Raw genomic sequence first — 20,566 nt, 5'->3', positions numbered from 1 at the left:
AGATGAACTACCTTTTTAAAATTGCAAAATTAAGCAACCGCACGTACGATTGTACGAATGATATTTTTACAACTACCCTTTCCAAAATATTTCAATAACGCTGCAATAGACTAGTATAATGACACTATAACCATTGTGAAGTAATAACACTGTAATCATAGTGAAATAAATAATGGTAATTAAAGCTGTCCTACAATTTTCTGCATAGCAAAGTACCTTGTCAACTTGTATGTGATGCTCGACAGCAGCATAAGTATCCACTGCCAGTTCTTAACAAACGCAAATCGCGTCAATGAACTGTTTTACAAATAGTTCTTCGCCCCTTCCACAGTTAGCTTGAGAGAAAATATTAACAGACTAATGAAACCAAATCGTGATAGTTTCAGTACACGGTCATACCCAACCCATGGAATAGATTCAAAGATGACAGAATACTGCAACTACATTATTACGCATAATTATAAGCCACGAGGATATAAAAAGCAACAAATGCATTTTTCATGACAAAAGTACATCCCACTCAATTTTAACCACATAACAAGGTCTGCAAGAATGTAAGAGAATCCTGCTCATTGGAGAACTCGCATTGTGATCGGGCTATTTTGGCAGAAGCTGTTGTTTTTCCTCAAGAAGGCAGACACTGCATCCAGGGCTGTTGGGAACCGGATAAGTGCACACCTGATAAACTCGTTCATGCCAATAGGCCTACAAAATTTGGCAGATTTCTTATGAATGAGTCGAGCCCAATCTAGGTCCGCATGTGTAAACTGAGAGAAAAAAATACCTTGAAAAGATTTGGAAGTTATGATCAAATTCGAAACCAGATAGGACGCGTTCTATGTCCTCTGGAATAGCAGTGCGAGGCATTCCTTGTAGTAGAACCTGACAACAAATTATGCACAAATGAAAATGATAATTTACCAAGATAAAAGTATAAAATGATGATGTATCAAGACGTAATTTCTTCTGCTAAGTACAATCTTTACCCTCACAACATAACGTGCAAGCAACTGTTACAACTTGACAATAAACATAATGATAATTGGAGAAAGAAAATAATTCAATGGTAGTGCTGAATCCCACTGCAGACCACGAAAGCAACAGTGAGAATGATATAGAGTGCATTTCGCGATTTCATCAGGTGATGATAGCAATTGATGCTTGTAATGATGATAGCCTAAGGATTTACCCTAGAAAAAATTAGGATGAATTCAATCATATTCAGAGGAAATTTTACAGGAGAACCCAACTATCAGAAACAAATATTAAGATCTATATGCTTCATAAACAACTAAGACATTGGATCCTTTACTGTTGTTCAAGCAGGGTTGTCAACAATTAAATTCAGGTTGAGTACAATATCATAGTTCAAAAACCGTACAGGCGTTCAGAGTACACTTTGATCCAAGCTAGCTCAAAGGCTAACCACAGCTTCCCTTTTACTAGGATTTGGTAGGCTCAAGAGTATCAAATTCTTGCTCTAAACCAATAAGCTTAAGGGCTAGCCACAAATGATTTGGTAGGCTCAAGAGTATCAAATTCTTGCCCTAAACCAATAAGCTTTGGGGTTGTTTGTTCGGCCAAAAAAAATGCCAAGAAATAGGTTTCTATGGCTGAGTGACAAGATGACAGTGAGAAATCTAAGTCCAGTTAGATCTTCTATCCTTCAGTTTGGTTCAACATAACATTTAAAGAATTTTTTTGGAGAAATCACTGCCAACTTAAAAAAATGCCCATTTCCGAGCCATAAGCTCGGAATCGAGATGGAAGAGAACTAAATAATTGATATTTTTGCTAGCTGGACCACAGGGAAAATAATGAGAAACAGCAAGAACAAAACAGGAAACTTTATCCTTGTTATTACCACCGTCTTACCTTATCTCTCTCATTTCCTCCTCCTTTTCTTCGTCTTCGGCCTATCTCCTTCCACCGTCTCTCTCCATTAAAAAAAATCGGAGGTAAGATGATTGAACTTGAGTTTCACTCCTCCATCGAGTCTACCTGATTTGAGTCCTCTTTTACAGTCAATCCTCTCTTGCTACTTCACAAAGAAACCCTAGCTTTGTTTGGGTTGATTAATTTGCTATGTCATCAGCAGGGCATCTTCAGATTTAGGTGATTTAGCTCGGTGGTCTTCTATTTGGGTTATTTTGAAGATCGATTTGTTGCTTTGCCTTCTTGATTGCTCAATCTCTCCAAGATCCAACTAATTTGGACCTAGTCCTTCTGGGAAACACCTCCAAACTGCTTTAAAAAACTGCTATATGTAATTTTCTTGACTGCAAGCAATTATTTGTGTATAGAATTTTTTTCCCTTTTCATTTGTGTAGATTTTTTTTCTCTTCAAATTTTGTGTATAGAATTTTTTTGTTGAGAATTTTTTCCCTTTTATTTGTGTACTTGATGCTTCACTCTGATTTCATCCAAGATCAACTCGCCATGACGTTGAATATTTTGGGTCATAAAATAAAAAATCGCATAATAAGATCACATTTTATTAGATCGGGGGAGACCGCAAGTAGATATTTTAACAAAGTGTTTGAAACAATTTATCACATACGTGGACAGTATATGAGACAAGCGTCAAATGAAGTACCGAAGGAGATCCTTAACAACCATCGGTACTACCTTATTTTTAACGTATATCATTTATAGTTTATGAATAAGTATATATTCATTTAACTCTATATTTAAAATGATTTCATATTTATTTGATGATATTCTCTCTAGGATTGCATTGGTATGATAGATAGGACCCATATTGATGTCATGTCTTCGGCTAGACTTGTGCACATTTTTGTGGTCGCAAAAGAGTCACACAAAATGTTCTGGCAGCTTGTACCCCTAATAAATTATGCACATACATTTTTAGCCGGGTGGGAAGATTCTACAAACGATTATAGGATCCTACAAAATACATTATCTAGACCACAACATCATAGTTTGAGTCTTTGATGGTAACTTCATCAACTTTTTTAACTTTATTTAAATAAGTATGAATATTTGAACATAGTTTCAAAATAAACATGATCTAATGTATATATTTTCATCATCATAATTGTAGATAAATACTACTTGTGTGATGCGGGTTACACAACCATGTCAGGTTTCATCTCCCCTTACCGTGGTGTTCGATATCATTTGAAAGAACAAATTGGAAAAATAAAACTAATAATAGAAGGGAGTTATTCAATTTTAGACCTTCGTCTTTAAGATCTAAGATTAAATCCACCTTCGGAATATTAAAAAGTCGTTTTAAAATTCTTTTCGCTAAACCTAATTACCCATTTGAGACACAAGTTGATATTGTCTTGACATGCACAGTGTCATAATTATATTGTCACTAATCCAAACGATAACATCCTCAATGAACCCGTACAAATTAAAAAGGAGGATAATGAAATGGCAAATAAAGACGATGACAATATTATTAACTTCTCTCAAACTCAAACCTAAAGAGAGCAAATACAATCAAGAACCGAATGAAAGGATCATAGAACTCAAATAGCTTGGGGATGTGGGTTAATTACTGTGAACGCCATCGTGGTGGGAATATCACTGAAATTGGCATGTGAACTTAATTAGGGAGTCTGATGTGAATTTATACGTCCTCTATTAATAGTGATTTTTGTTTTATTTTTTAACTGTTGATGGTTTTGAGCTATAATGCCAAGAGAATGTTTACAATAATTTTCATTTTGTTTCGACTTTTTCATTGTCATGGTATTTTGACCAACAATATGATGTTTCTAAATGAGGATTTATGATGGAGGCCCCTTTTTTAAGGTACGCATATCATTTTGAGGTACGCATAAGGATTTTCCTTACGAAGAGTATTATGCAACCCTTTCTTTTTAATTTGATGAAGATTTGAGGCATTTTAAGTGATATGGTACTTATCTCAACCACCCTTTCTCTATATGGCTTGATAGTTGATAATATCTTTTCAAGTGCCTTCAGACTTTGTCATGTAATTTTATGGTTATGACATATAAATAGATAAATTTAACCATTATTTGAATACTTTAAAGGATATGCATGATACTACATCACCCATGCATCAGTATTGCAAGTCAACATGATTATTATAACAGGTTCATGTACCCACTTGATTCAAGTTTATGACTTTATGTCTAATTCATGGTTTTATGCTATTTTTATCTCAACTAGTGTAGATTATGATTGTCTATATCTGTTTGAATTGGCACAAGGATTGTCTAATTCATGGTTTTATGTCTATTTGAATTGTCTATATATGTTTGAATTAGCACAAGGGTTGGCACAAAACCTATTTTTCTCATACAATAACTCCACCATACAAATATTCTTCATTTGATAGGGATGACTAAACCTGAGCAAGAGAACTACCTCCTTATCATATATTGAATGTATTGATAGCTTCCATCTGTCCATCTCTTTTCCCCTCAAATCCTTTAAGTTATGTTTCTATTGAGATGCTTGGTTGCAGGTATATATAGAGAGAGGAAGAATTTGAGTTTTGTTGAGCAGCTAGTGGAAACTTCTGGCAATGAAAGAGCTTGTTTATTGCCTTTGTTGGACATTGTGTTTCCTTTTGATTTTGAAGAGGAAGAGTGATTTGTGTTTTTGTTTTGGATGGTTCAGGTTTTGGATTTTATTATGTGCATGTTATTTCTTGTTGTAAAGTTTGTTGGAGTTATTGCATTTTGCTAGGGATAGTGTTTAGTTTTTGAGATTTGAATAGTTGCAGCAAAATATTCTTAAAAAAGATGAAGAAGTAAAACAAGCCCATATGAGCTTTGATGGAAAAAAAATTTATAGCAGGGCTGTTAGAGTTTGGTCATTGGAATGGGTATGAAATTTGAATATAGGTATGCTCATCTCTTTTTTAAGCACTTCTTTGTTTTGTCTCTTTTGATGGAAACCTGACAATGGTGAGCCCATCCATTTTTTTCTCATTGTGCACTTCTTCTACCCAAACTAAAGAAAATGAGAAGTGGATGTTTCCTATTCTTAGTTTCCTTTCTTTTAGTCGTGAAACGAACAATGGATATGTGACGAAATCCATTTTCAAGGTTGCTGATAGCGGATCGCGGCGCGTCGCGGCGAGGTACCGCTAAGGCTATATCGGGCTATTGCGGCGAAATCGCGGCAAATAGCGCACAGTCAAATAGCGATCAAATTTAAATATATTTAAATATCCTAAATAATAAGAAAATTCATAAAAAAACTTTGGTCATCGGATAAAAAACGAGACAGTATAAATGTCATTAGGTTGAAGATCTTCTTGTATTATCGAATAAAAAGATAACGAAGAACCATTATAAGGACTATGATTGTAGAAATGAAATGGTGAAAGCTATTGCGCAAGAAAAATACTAAGAAATATTACTATCCAGGACATATAATAATGTGGGATGCGGGTTTACGGGTGGTGAGTGTGAATAAACAACACAAAATCGCTTTTAATTTAACTTGAGGCCGGAAATAGCGCCCTCTTTTAAAAAGTAACATCAGCGGGCGAAAATCGCCTTGCCGCATACCATTCTTTAAAACCAAGCGCCAAGTGAACACGCTTGTTTAAATAGATTCTGTCAGTGAGATTCCCGGCGTGTTACCCACGAGGAGTTCATCTGCAGAACATGTCCACAGATAATCTCCTCATCGATCGCGTCGCTTAGAAAGAATAGCCCCTCGCGTTTATGTAAGGCGTGTTTCGTTCGAAAAAGAAATAGCCATTCCACGATTTCTACGTTAAAGCCAGCGCGAACCGACTCCTATGCCGTAAGCTGAAGGGCACTCTTCGGGACCAAAAAGAGTTAAAACTACGTGGCGACATACTGAGATCAGCACTATTCTTAAAGCTTATTAACGCGAAAAGCGCGCTTGAATAGAGGACCGGTTCAAAGCCGCAGCTAAAGTCGACGCACATTATTAAAAAAGTCCGAAAGGACACAAATGGTCCATGTCCAAACTCCTATTTTCTGGTGAACAAACAAGTTACTAACCTTATTCTTGTTGTAACACCAGAAACGTTTAAAACAGCCGAGAGCTAGAGTTTCCGAGTGAAAGTTAGCATAATCTAATTCCGTTGGACAATAGACGTTTATTATAAGTCTGTTAGCGCGGTGTAACAGCCAAACCCAAAGGAGTATCTCTTCGAAGATGAATAAAAGCCGAAGCCCCTTTCAAGGCATAGCGCACAACTTCGTCTTCTTTGTAAAAGGAGTTACATGTCACACAGTTGCGCCTGTTAATGCAGCGGCCGAGCATTTGACGCCAATATATCCAATTTCTTCATTTTCTAATCATTCTAACACCACATCGTCTGATCTTCATCTGATTTTTTAGGCATTCGAAGATGAAGATGAGCTCCAGACCAAATACCCAGCCACATCTTTCAATTGACTGTAGCATATCTATTGACTTAATAATTAAACTTAACCTCTTAAGATATCCAGGATAAAATTTAAAACCTAGCGAATTAGGACTTTAAATATTCCAATTCTTGGATTCAATACTTCATTTAAATACATGGCTGAAGCCTTAAGTATCTCCTAAGAACCAAGACATACCAGATAACCCGCCTCATGCTAATCATAGCTAACAAAGTACCTTCAGAAGAAGTTGAAAATAGACTAGTGATCAGCCCGTTTTAAAAAATAAAAAAACCAATCATATGATGGCATAAGGCTTCCCACTGGGTACATCCACNAACCGCGAAAATCCGCTTTTAACCGCGAAAATCCGCTTTTAACCGCGAAAACCCGCTTTTAACCCGCTAAAATCCGCTTTTACGCGCTATTCGAATGAATAGCGGATTTTCCCGCTTAAGCCAGCCGCGAAACCCCTATGCGTAGCGCTGAAGGGCCGCGACCGCTATTCGCGCCGCTATAGCCCCGCTATTGACCGCTATTTACAACACTGTCCATTTTCAACCCTATTTTATGGTGAACCAAACAAGTTACTCAATATCTCAAGAAACCTTTAAAAACACATGAAAAGCCATATCTATGCGTGGAAATAAGTTTATTATAGTTAGGGAAACCAACCAAACAGCCCCTTAAGGGCTAGCCACAACTTTCTTCTTTGTAAGGAGTTACATTCAAAGTTGCGTTATGAGCGGGCATTTGACCCATATATAAAACAATTTCTCTCTTTTCTATCATCTGATTTTTTAAGCATCATTCATATGTACATATATTTATTATAATTAAACTTAACTGCTTAAGTAATCAAGGAACAAATGTAACTGCGTAGGATTTAAATATTACCTCTGCATTCATTTCATTTAATACATGGCTGAAGCTTAAGTACTTAAAGAACCAAAACATACACATCTCTTCATGCTAACAAATAAAACCTTCAGAAGAAGTTGAAAATAGACTAGTTACCGTTTTACCATCATATGATGGCATAAGCTCCCACTGGGTACCATCCACCTGCCAACAGAAAATGGTAACATCACTTATTTGAAGATGTCTATGAAGTTCAGTGATAAAATCGGCAAGAATGGTAAGATGGTAATACCTTCTCCAACCTGTACTGACGGCCCTTTCTTATTGATTGCTTGACCCCCAAATCAAAGGCGGATTGAGAAGGAAATTGTAATAGTCTATTATCCAAAAATAGACAAATTTTGTAAACCACATGGAAAGCAAACCACTGGAAAAGACTTAGACTACAATGATAGCAGTAAAAGTAGAGAGTAAATTTTGTTTTTTCAGATGCAAGTATTTAACAATTATGAACCGTAGCAATCCCTGGACAAATATGAGTTAATTTAAGCTTATATGAATTCTTTTAGAGAAACAAAGTTGCAAGGTCAAGGCTTAAGACAAGGTCCAAAAGGAGTTACAATAGATGTGTCTCACATTTTAAAGTAATTATATCATGGAGTAGGTCTGTGAGGACTAACTAAAAATAGAAACAAGTGCTGGTTAGAGAACTGCATCATAACCCCTTCAAAATAAAGGAGCCAATAAATTGAAATATTTAATTCAAGAAGTTGTACAAGGATTGTTTATTATATTAAACTGCTAGGCTTCAGAACTTACATAAGTTACATGATTATGGCTTTCAGAATTTAGAACTCGAGAAGAATAGCTCACATTAAATATACACAAGGGCAACATAGTGACTCTGAAAAGCGAAGAATATCTTAACACATGCATATGATCAGTGCACTTGAAATGAGAACTTGAGGCTGTGGTCTGAAAAGTAACAGATCCACCTCTTCTCAGAGAATGTAAACCTTGTTAAACAGGCAGTTGAAGTAAAGGCTCCTCGTGCACTCATTGAAATTAATCATGGTAATTGAAGCTAGACATGCTGCTTGTTTGGCTGTAACTTTAGCAGAGTATAGGGACAAATTATTTACTGGAAAGGTAATTTACCTTCCAAGCCAGTTCAGATTATTCATAGAAATGCATCAAGTACATATTTTTGATGTAGACTATTGTTTGCGTCAAAAGTTGGTCTCGTTGTGGAATTCATTATATCTTCGGTCGATTACAACAAATTCAAAAGAAATAGCCTTTTTATAAGACTTCTTTTACACAACAAAAGGAAAGTTATAACTTTTTAGAAACAAACGCAGGATCGTTGTTTGGATCGCTGCTTGCGCGGGATCTTTGCCTGTGCCGGGAGCGCTTTGACTCGTGGACCACCGAATCACAGATTCTGATTGAATCGTGAGGGGTTTAATGATTCTTCCTTCGTTTGTCGAAGTAGGAATTTGAAGTGAATATCTTATCAAAGTAAGATGATCACTCTTCTTAAGATCAAGTCAAAGCTCGAATCTCAAGGAATTGCCAGAAGCTCAGGAACTCGGGTTCCGAGACAGTAAACACTGTCTCGGAAAACCCAACTGCTCAGCGGTTTCCGTCGTAACTGTCTTCCCACGTTTCAAACTCCGTTATTTTGACAGTTATCCACGTGATTCTCGCCCACAACGTTCCCAATGTTCTTTGACAGTTAATGGACACGTGTCTGCAGTTATACAACCATTTTCAATCATCTCAAAGCTGTCTCGCGTGCGAGACAGTAAACACTGTCTCGCGTGCGAGACAGTCTATATTTGTGTCTTTTTTTGATTTTTGGATGATCTCCTCTTGAGCTGTATTTGGATATCTTTCAGTATTTTTTTACGCTTACAGATACCCCCACCAAAGTATTCCAGACTAATTCTTTTATAGAGGAGTCTGTATTACTTTGGATAAGATAGGCGTGACTCACAGTCCCTTCAATACTTGGTTGAGTTGATCGTGGAGAGGGGCTCGTAAATGAGTTCAACTCTTAACCTCTTTATCTCTCAATCTATCCAGTGCTTTGTAGAATAGTTAAGATTCTTCCGGTACTATGTTTATCGCTTGACCGTTGTCGAGATCTTGAATCGAAACTGGTATTTGTTCTTGTGAGCTCAGCTTTTGTCACCAAACTGATACGCATACATCCATTGAAAGTTTGTCAGGTTATCCTTAAGAATATTCAGATTAATATTCTCTAGAAACTTCCTGTTGAAGGTAGGGAAACAGTTTAAACTCGTGTACCTATTGGAGTATTCTGGTTATTCTTAAGAATATTCTGAATGATATTCTCTAGAAACTTCCTGTTGAGGATAGGAAAACAGTTTAGACTCGTGTACCTATTGGAGTATTCAGGTTATTCTTAAGAATATTCTGAATGATATTCTCCAGAAACTTCCTGTTGAGATTAGGAAACAGTTTAGACTCGTATACCTATTGGAGTATTCAGGTTATTCTTAAGAATATTCTGAATGATATTCTCCAGAAACTTCCTGTTAAGATTAGGAAATAGTTTAGACTCGTATACCTATTGGAGTATTCTGGTCTCTTTTTTGTTGGTAGAGGTGAACCCGATGATGGAGAGGAAGAATTTTATATTCTATCTTCTGGTCTCTTGTTTGTTGGTAGAGATGAACCCGAAATCGGAGAGGAAGAATTTTATATTCTATCTCCTGGTCTCTTGTTTGTTGGTAGAGATGAACCCAAAATTGGAGAGGAAGAATTTTATATTCTATCTCCTGGTGCAAAGAAAACTCGAAGTGGGATTTTCACTTAGAGAATCTGGATTGGTTTGAATAATCCTAACTGTCATAAAGTTTGATTATTCAATTCAAAAGTGAACCTTTCGTTCGTCAGAACGAATCGAAAGGAGATTTTGGTTGTGGTCCTAACTGTAGTAAGGTTTGACCAAGTGAGAGTTTTGAGATGATCCTAACTGTAGGCAGGCTTGATCGCTCGATATGTGGGCCTCTCGTTCATTGAAGGAATCGAAAGGGGATTTTGGTTTTGGTCCTAACTGTTTAAAGGTTTGACCAAATGAGAGTTTTGAGACGATCCAAACTGTAGGAAGGTTTGATCGTTCGATTTGTGGACCTCTCGTTCATTGAAGGAATCGAGAGGGGATTTTGGTTTTGGTGCTAACTGTTTAAAGGTTTGACCAAATGGGAACTTGAGACGATCCTAATTGTTTAAAGGTTTGATCGTTCAATTTTTAGGCCTCTCGTTCATGAAAGGAATCGAGAGGGAATTTTGGTTTTGATCCTAACTGTTTAAAGGTTTGACCAAATGAGAGTTTTGAGACGATCCTAACTGTAGGAAGGTTTGATCGTTCGATTTGTGGACCTCTCGTTCATTGAAGAAATCGAGAGGGGATTTTGGTTTTGGTCCTAACTGTTTAAATGTTTGATCAAATGGGAGTTTTGAGACGATCCTAATTGTAGAAAGGTTTGATCGTTCGATTTGTGGACCTCTCGTTCATGGAAGGAATTGAGAGCGGATGAGTTTTGTGAGGGAAGATTGATCTAAAGAAGTGATCGAATCTCATCTCAGCAAAAGAGTATTCGGAAATCACCGTGGAGATGTAGTGTTTATCACTTTGTTTGTAATGATCGGGTTATCCCTAAGAAAATTACATATAGCATTCTTCCGAGAACTTCCCGTTACATGAACCATCCACCCCCAGCTTCCTTCGCGAAACGGGGTCTAACATCATACTGAATTACATGACCGGGTTATCCTTAAGAATATTACATGTAAAAATTCTCCAGGAACTTCCCGTCAAGAGTGAGAAACAGTTTAGATTCATATACCTATTGGAGTATCGGGGAGCAGTTTATACTCGTATACTCTTTGGAGTGAGGGGAAACAGTTTATACTCGCGCACCCAATGGAGTTTTGAGAAGCAGTTTATACTCGTATACTCTTCGGAGTGACATGAAGAAGCAGTTTATACTCGTATACTCTTTGAAGTTAGGGGAAAATAATTTATACTCGTGTATCCAATGGAGTAAGAGTCGTCTTTACTCGGCTTGTTTCGCCGTTATGACGTCGGGGTCAATTAAGGCTTGGATTTTGTTTTTGAGTCCGAAGCAAATCTTAGTGGGATGAAGAACCCTTCTGTGGTACGCACAGTAGTTTGGATCCGTAATCCTTTTAGCTCGCTCCTAATCTTTAATAGGTGATAGCTCGATCTTGTCGTTGGCGAGGAGGTATTTTAAGATGGCTGGAGCTTCATCATCTTCGAAAGAATACTCCTTTTGGAACCTCGGATCGAGAGTCGCGTTCACAGAAATTGCGGATGTCGTCGGTTGACCTCTCTCAACTTTCTTTCTTTTAAGAAAGTGTTCAGCTTGTTCGCCACGTAGTTTTAACTCTTTCCAAGTGGTGAATGGTACGACCTCCAGGGCTTCCAGGACATCGATTGAGAGATTATTGTGACATGTTTGCAGGATGAACTCCTCTGTAACAGGATCTCTGCAATTCATTGCTTTGTTACGGAAGCGCTTGACAAAATTATCGATTGACTCTTCGTCTTTTTGCTTCTCATCCAGAAGGGTTCCGATTGACACTTCGGTATCATCATCGAAGAAATTGCCGAGGAATAAACTTTTCATGTCATCCCAGCAATTGATGCTCCCTGGCTTGAGACGCTGATACCAATCGAAGGCCGACCCACGAAGGGTGCCAACGAATGACCGGACCATTAAAACCTCATTTTCAGAGATCGTGCCCAAATAAGACTTGAAATAAATCAAGTGCTGAGTAGGCGAGCTCTTCCCATCAAATGGTGTGAAGTTAAGGACAAATTTTCAAAACCACCCCTTTTGGGTTTTTATTTGTAAAAAACGACCCGTTTTGAAAATAATTGTAAAAACCGACCTGGTTTCAGCCTCAGAGCTGAAACCAGGTCGGTTTTTACAAAAAAATATCTGAAACTTCACGGGAGTTGAACTCCCGTGAACAGAGCTGAAACCAGGTCGGTTTTTACAAAAAAATATCTGAAACTTCACGGGAGTTGAACTCCCGTGAAATTTTATTACTGAAACAAACTTCACGCCCGTGAAGTTTATTATAGTTCCAAAACTCCACGCCGCGATGCTGATGGACTGGTCTCGAGACTACAGATTTCGCTGGAAGATGGCTTTTCCCTTGTCGCCAGCACACGTGTAGCTCCAACCAGAGCCTTGCGGGCCCCACATCTCCACCCTGGCGAAAACATCTTTGTCTCACCCTACAGCTCCAGGACAATAAACACTGTAAAATCCATCGATCCTTTATCTCACCCTACAACTCCAGGCCAATAAACACTGTAAAATCCATCGGTCCTTTATCTCGCCCTTCAGCTCCAGGACAAAAATCATTGAAAAGGCCATCGGTCAACTCCATTGGATGGCCTTTTCTATGTCCACTTTTCAAAGAAGAAAACAAATAAGTAGGTTCACGATGTGAACATCACTGGAAGATGTCCATTTCTATGTCCACTTGTCAAAGAAGCACACAAATAAGTAGGTTCACGAGAATACATATTTCGCTGGAAGATGGCCTTTCCCTTGTCGCCAGCACACGTGTGAACATATAAACGGTAAAAATTTCACGGGAGTTCAACTCCCGTGAAGATTTAAGAACAAATTAAACTTCATGGGAGTTCAACTCCCGTGAAGTTTAAAAATACACTAAACTTCACGGGAGTTGAACTCCCGTGAAGTTTTAGAAATTTTTTTACAGAAACCGACCTGTTTTCAGCGCCTGGCTGAAAACAGGTCGGTTTTTACAATTATTTTCAAAACGGGTTGTTTTTTACAAATAAAAACCAAAAAGGGTCGGTTTTGAAAATTTGTCCGTGAAGTTAATTAGATTGAACTTTATCGGGTACGGTATTGAATCCTATTCTCTTAGATAGAGATACGGAATACCCGTCTTCTTTACCTCCTGAGCGGACATCAAAGCATTGACTTTGTTTTCAAGGTCTTGCATTTTCTTGTCCTCATCTTCATCTCTCTTTGAGTGATGTTGAGCAGAAATAATTGGGCCACCCTCAGTGTTATTAAGAGGTGAAATTGAACCACCCCTAATGTTGTTATTGGGAGAATCCGTTGAATCACCCCCAGTGTTATTGTCATTGGGAGGTGTATCAGCTATAATGACTTCATCCACTTCTGGATCACTGTCATCTACAACATTCTGAGTATGGTGGCTGGATTCAACTCGCTGACTGGACTCAGGAGATTGAGACCGTTGAGCTAGCAATTCTCTCATTTGTTGGATAGCCAACTCCATCTCTGTCTTCATCTCAGCTCTAATTTCTTCACGTTGCTTGGCTAGAGCTTCTTGAAGCATTTGAGCAAACTGATCAGAAGTGATTGTGAACACTTCTTTGGTTTGTCCCGTGCTAGACATTGTATTATCAGAAGCGATCGCAGAACAAGTGTCCGAGAGTTCGTCCTCCGAAGACATTCCTTTATGCATTCTCTTGTAATCTCTACGTCTGATAGCTCCTAACTGGAGTCGAGACATCCGTTGGGCAATTCTTGAATTGACTTTTCCTCCTGGGAAAAAGTCGGGATTTGATTCACTTGAATGCCGCTTAAATTTTCCTTTATCAGCCATGTTGATGGTGATTTCAGGGAATTCGTCATCTTGGACAGTTAATCTTCTCTTGTGGAAATATCTCGGCTTAGGCTTCGATATTTCGGTGAAAAGCATTTGGAACACTGAGACTCTTTGCGGGATGGCTTCTCGTTTGGAGTAGTCACATTCCGACGGTACTGCTCTAATGAGTCGCATACAGAAACAATGAGAGCTCATTTCTCGGACAATCCTCTTTTGAGTTTTGTTCACAACCCCAGTTTGATAGTATGACTCATCAGTATGATTACTGGAGAATTCTATCGTCTGTTGGTATGACCTCCTAGGTATAACGATGCCTTTTGACGAACATGTCTTCTTCTGAGGATGTAAAACCTTGTTGGTATTCTCAGGACAACTTATTATTGTCTTTGAGCGGTCCAAGGTTATATCGGGAGTCACACGTTTAGAACCACCCTCTTGTGGGTGCGGAGTCTTAACGGGCTCCGAATTCTGATTTTGCACAACTCCTGACTTTGGAATCCAAACTTTGCAGAGTTTTGGTGGTTCTTTGACCACCGTTTCTTTTTTTCTTTCTCGTCTTTGTTGTAAGAGAGCACGGAAATGAGCAGCGTTTGCACGACGCTTTTGTATACGTTATTTGAGGGTTGAGCGAGCTTTTTTGACAAAAGTCCATTCATCCATCATTAATTTAGCAGAGATATGAGTGATTGGTTGTCAAGACAACTGAACCACTCGATGCCTCCTCGACTCTAGGTGCGCATGATAACGAACCCCGTCGGTTTGTTCCAAGGTCTTAGCTATTTGTCGAGCGTGGCGCTGACGTTGTCTCTGACGAGCCCTCTTCGTCAGTGTCGATGGGCTTTGATTCGATGACTCTTTAACTAGATAAGAGTCATCGCGAGTAGAGATGTTGCGAGTAGAATCCTCAGCAACAATCAGGCGAGAGTCTTCATTTTGTGCCTTCTTTGACATGTAAGTCTTCTTCAATGGTGAGATCCTCTTGTACTTGCGAGACAATGAAGATCTTGAAGAGGATGATGAGAGATATTCCTCAAACTTGGTTTGGTCGAATTCGTATTCGACCATGGATTCAACTGGAATCTTGATCGGCTGCGACACGACGGTCTCGGTGCTTTCAGCGAAACCGTTGGCTCCCACTGTGGTCGCCAGTTTATTTACGTCAAAAGTTGGTCTCGTTGTGGAATTCATTATATCTTCGGTCGATTACAACAAATTCAAAAGAAATAGCCTTTTTATAAGACTTCTTTTACACAACAAAAAAAAATTATAACTTTTTAGAAACAAACGCAGGATCGTTGTTTGGATCGCTGCTTGCGCGAGATCTTTGCCTGTGCCGGGAACGCTTTGACTCGTGGACCACCGAATCACAGATTCTGATTGAATCGTGAGGGGTTTAGTGATTCTTCCTTCGTTTATCGAAGTAGGAATTTGAAGTGAATATCTTATCAAAGTAAGATGATCACTCTTCTTAAGATCAAGTCAAAGCTCGAATCTCAAGAAATTGCCAGAAGCTCAGGAACTCTGCTCTCTCTCTGCTCTGGATTGCTCTATCAAGTGCTCTCTGATCAGCCCCTTAAAAAAATCGATCTCAGTGGGGTATTTATAATCCCTAGGAACAGTTAGAGAAAATGTGCCCGCAAGACAGCATCTGCTGTCTCGACGGAGCTCGCAAGACAGCATTTGTTGTCTTGACTACCGAGACAGTGTTTGCTGTCTCGGCGGCCGAGACAGAGTTTACTGTCTCGGGTTCCGAGACAGTAAACACTGTCTCGGAAAACCCAACTGCTCAGCGGTTTCCGCCGTAACTGTCTTCCCACGTTTCAAACTCCGTTATTTTGATAGTTATCCACGTGATTCTCGCCCACGACGTTCCTCATGTTCTTTGACAGTTAATAGACACGTGTCTGCAGTTATACAACCATTTTCAATCATCTCAAAGTTGTCTCGCTGGCGAGACAGTAAACACTGTCTCGCTGCGATGGCGAGACAGTAAAGACTGTCTCGCGTGCGAGACAGCCTCGAGACAGCCTATATTTGTGTCCTTTTTTGATTTTTGGATGATCTCCTCTTGAGCTGTATTTGGATATCTTTCAGTATTTTTTGACGCCTACAACTATTACTTATCGCGAGGTGTACAGAGGACAAAGAGCTATGACGGCTGACTGTTGCCCAACATGGTTGTACAATAATCATCTGAGCTCAATACAGAATCTAATAAAAGGAAGAAATGAGATTCTTTTTAGACCACAAATTATTTAAAGGTAACTGTCTTTATTGTTTGATCTCACACTTCTTGTATGACTTTAAGACATGCTCCTTGCTACTTTTTTTTCAACTTTCAAACTCATTATCCTTTAAAGCTCAAGATCAAGACAGAATTTCAGCCCCAAGAATTTCAGCCCCAGGCCCTAGGCTTGTAGTCAGAAGATGTTAAACCTTTCTTGAGGCCATTGATGTCTATTGCATTAGATTTTAAACCTTTTACTTATCCTATTTAATGACAAAATTAAATGACAACAACTATCAGTTTACTATTACAACAAGTATCAAAACAAAGGTCAAACTGCAAAATTAACCACTGATATGGATGTGAGATTAGTAGAAAATCATCTATGAAACTGCAAGAATCTTCTTGTACGTTTATTTGGACAAAACTGAAAGCACAAAACTATTAAAAAATCAAGAGAAGAGGACGAAGTGTACGGACATGCCAGTTGGATTGTACGCCCTGTTGTATTCGACTTTAACATTAGCAGGCGACAGATCACAGCCCTCAAAGTAATGAATAATATCAGTCTTCAGCATATACTTTGCTTGAATATTCACCCTCCCAAAAACAAAACCTGGTTGCAAAACAAATTGAAACATGTAAGGCATAGTGTTTGTCTGTAGATGAGACTAGATTAACAAGTTTAATAAACTATATCAAACATAAAAAGTGATCATGTACAAGAAAAAAATAAATTGCAAAAGATAATGATGACACCAAATTTTTTTAACAAAAGAACAGAGCACAAAGACATAAGAAATCCCATGTACTGTAGAAAATCCATCATTCTCAACATTTTCCCCCAATGCCGAACCCATTCTCATATATTACCTAAAGATGAACCCTTCTACACATGTAATAAGTAAATACCAATAAATCCTCCTCCGCTTGCCGCACCATATCAGTTAACCACTAAACCCACATAAGTCTTCTAATATGATAAATATTTTTTTTCTTAAAACCAATATGCATTGACTTTCAAATGGAAAGGAATATTCTTATCCCCTAAATTAGTTTGCACAATGTGTTCACACTAAGCACGGATTTTTTTTAGGTTTACAACTGGAAAACTAGAACTTTAGCACATGCAAATGCACATGATATGTTTTTTTTTTTTTTTGCTATTGTAATTTTAGTTTATAAGGACTTATATGAAAAATAGAAAGTTTATATCTATACTAATCTATTAAAACGTGGTGAGGGCAGTAAAATATGAAGGACATGTCACATTCATTCAAACTACTTATTTGACACTAGATTAAATGCACGTGTGTAATGCACATGCTAGAAAAAAACACAAAATAACTTTTTGAAAATCAATTTAAAATCTTTAGATACAATAGAGTTATGATACATAAAAAAAAATTAAATGTCACTCTAAAATTTTAAAAAAATAAATTAAATCTAAAGTAAACATTGTAAACCATAAAACGATATTTTATATTTTATATATTTGTGGTCATACAACCATTATAAGTATGAAAATATAATGGTTTACTGGTACAAGTGAATATTTCAAAATCCTCTTTGATATTATTTTGAAAATTAGGTACTACATCATGTGTAGAAAACCTTTTTTTTCAAAGATTAGGTAATCCATCACATAAAATACTTAAGGATAAATATGATATTATTTGATAGAATAGACGTGAGGGTAGTTTAGTTACAATCTTTGTTAACATACTTATTATTTCTTTATAAACTTGATTTTAACATATTTTAAATTGAACCTATGAAAGGTTAGACATGTAAATTTATTCTCTAACATAATGTTCAAGAGTGGATCAAAATTTGCTTGTATTTGTTCATAAATTTAAAATTGACTACAATTCAAACTTATACGTCTAAGTGCTTTAATTACTTGTATAAAATTATGTGCAAAATTAATAATATCTAGAAATTTTACCTGTTTAGAAATTAAAATTATATTTTTTTACCATTCCAAAATTTGAAGTAGTGAGAAGTGTGTTTGGTATTTTTTGAATCCATGACTCTATGTTTTTAACATTTCTTATTTTTTTGGTCTCTTTTATAGGTTTATACAATGTAAGGATTTGCTTACAAATTATTATTTTTTACATTAAGAGAGAGAGGAGAGATGCATTAATTATTAATGTGGGAATGTAAGGATTTTGGGGTAATATGGGAATCAGTGCCAAAGCTATGGTGATAAAATATGGTGTAAAATTACCAAATTAGCCCCACATTTTGGATGGAGAGAAAGGCGTCCTTCAAACCTGGATGGCCCTCATTGGTTTTTAATAGATTAGTATAGATGAAGAGTAGTTTTGTAATTTCATGTTATCATAATGGGTGCAGGACCCACTCTCTTCTCAGCTCTCTTCACTTCAAGTGGGTTCTAGGACCTTCTCTCAGCCCTCTGCCACCTTCTCTCAGCTTTATATTTTATTAGAAATTAAATAAACTAATATTTAAATGTAAACACTTAGGCCTAGAGTATAAAACACAAAAGCAAATATTATAAGTTCAAAGTATTCTCACACTAATAATTTTGAAATTATTAAAGTATTAATATTTGAATTTTTAAATTTAAAAAATTTGTGCATATAAATTACAAATTTGGTTATAAAAATATATCATTATTTAAAATTATAAACATAGCATACATACATGTTAAGAATTTTACAAAACTTTATTGCATATCATTCTTTTTTTCTTTAAAATAACATATTTAATCATATATGTACTTTCTACCAAGTGAAAATGTTTTGAGCTAGCAACAAGAATTTGGTAATTCTCGGGTCGAATTGTACATGATCCAAAGGCAAGTTCATTATAAATTTTATTTTCTTATTTATATTTTGATTTTAAATCACCTGCTCCAATTATGATATCACTAAAACCCTCGATTTCTTCTTTTGTTACAATAATATATCAGTTAAATACTAAAAATAGTCCTTGATACATTTTCTATTTTTAACCGTATACCTAAGTCCAACGCATTAAATCATCATAATAATTAACACATGAAAGAGGATAGAGTTGGTAGAAACTTACTCGCAAGTACATTTGCACATACTAACAAGCTAGTGTAAAGAAAGAGCGCACTTGATACTCCAAACATATGGAGAGAGAATGCAAGATGATACTCGTTGTTTTGAAAAGAAAAGCAGGGTAAACATGGTGTTTACATTCTTCTTACACTTTTCACTCTCTTCGTTATTCTATTTATATTTATAATAGTATAGGTAGATATTTATTATTTTTCTAAAACAAACTTATCATTTCTTATTCATTTTATAATATAAAATATGATGAATGTCTGTCCTAATTCCATATACATGTCATCTCAGGGTATGATATGGAATATTCTAGAAGGAAAAGGAAGAGAAAGAAAAGGAAAAAAAAAATTCCCATATGAGATTATCTTTGCCCTCTCAACTATAGTTGAAATGAGGAGATTTCCTCCAATCCTTCAAACTTTTTCCCTACTCCTACTAACTTTTTTTTCTACATTAGTACAGATTTTCGAGGTATAAACTAGTGAATACAATATCTTCTCCATGAAAAACAAAATCAAAGTCTTGTTAAGCACAGAAATTGCAAGAGCTGCAGTGTAGAAATCGAAAATAACATTTTTTTTCTAATCCTAAAAATGCAAAATTCCCAACCTCCTACATCTTAACACTTATCGACAAACAAGTGGTAATTTGTAGTAAACCCCCATTAAAACCCTAAATGCGATCAGAATGAAATAACTTCATCAAATAAGATTACATAAACCTTAACCCTAAGCCCTAGGTTGAGAATCAAAGATACCTTGAGGAGGTTGGAGAAAGGGATCAGCGGAAGAAGAGGAATCTTGCTGAGGTTCTCCTCCTTCGGTCGAAAAGCTTCGAAATGATGGAAGGATTCGAGTGGAATTGAGAGGCGAAACCCTAGATTTTAGGGCGTTCTTCGCCATCAAACAGAGCTTTGACATTTTCTCCCTTCTTTTTTTTTTGGCGGAAGAGGAGCGCGCAGGTGATCTCGTCTCTTCACAGTTTAGGGTAGGCCAACTGAAGAAGAACTGAAACATAAATGGGCCGGATCGCTTGGATCACTCTTGGGCCCAAAAAGAACATTTATAAGCTTTGTCTGAGCCCTGAACTGGGCTCGCTCGTTTTCTAAAACAAACGACGGCGGAGAATACTTTTTTGGGGTAAATATCAAAAAAAAAAACTTAAGTTTGGACGATTACAAGACAGCCCCCAATAACTTTCAAAATATCAGAAAACTACCACTTAGGGGTTATCAAAAATACTCCTTTTAACTTAATTCAAATTTTTTGTTTGAATAGCGTTAAATATTGTTAGGAAGAAGAAATATGATCTTTAGAGAAATTTTATTTAGCAAATAGAGAATATCTAGATAATACAAACATTGAATTTATTTCTAATTT

At 36.9% G+C, this 20,566-nt stretch overlaps 1 protein-coding gene across 1 annotated transcript; it reads right to left on the bottom strand.

Annotated features, from left to right (window-relative positions):
• On the bottom strand, positions 226 to 20,180 carry LOC109849438. Its single transcript, XM_020419271.1, has 6 exons — positions 19,945 to 20,180; positions 16,603 to 16,738; positions 7,510 to 7,594; positions 7,374 to 7,421; positions 785 to 882; positions 226 to 705 (listed from the first exon to the last, which is right to left on the bottom strand). Exons 1-6 carry the CDS (start codon positions 20,105 to 20,107, stop codon positions 570 to 572), a joined length of 666 nt encoding a protein of 221 aa, XP_020274860.1. The 5' UTR covers positions 20,108 to 20,180; the 3' UTR covers positions 226 to 569.

Source organism: Asparagus officinalis, chromosome 7, assembly GCF_001876935.1.
Source record: "Asparagus officinalis chromosome 7, Aspof.V1, whole genome shotgun sequence".
Classification (NCBI taxonomy): domain Eukaryota; kingdom Viridiplantae; phylum Streptophyta; class Magnoliopsida; order Asparagales; family Asparagaceae; genus Asparagus; species Asparagus officinalis.
The sequence above is the reverse complement of the archived record's forward strand: the minus strand, read 5'-3'. Positions and strand labels throughout refer to the sequence as shown.

What these genes read in the sequence shown, in the direction of transcription:
- LOC109849438 (XM_020419271.1), bottom strand. Translation starts at nt 20,107, where the DNA reads ATGTCAAAGCTCTGTTTGATGGCGAAGAACGCCCTAAAATCTAGGGTT. An exon ending in CTTTCTCCAACCTCCTCAAG is followed by an intron (nt 16,739 to 19,944) that starts GTATCTTTGATT and finishes TTTTGCAACCAG; the next exon opens with GTTTTGTTTTTGGGAGGGTG. An exon ending in GTCAGTACAGGTTGGAGAAG is followed by an intron (nt 7,422 to 7,509) that starts GTATTACCATCT and finishes TTCTGTTGGCAG; the next exon opens with GTGGATGGTACCCAGTGGGA.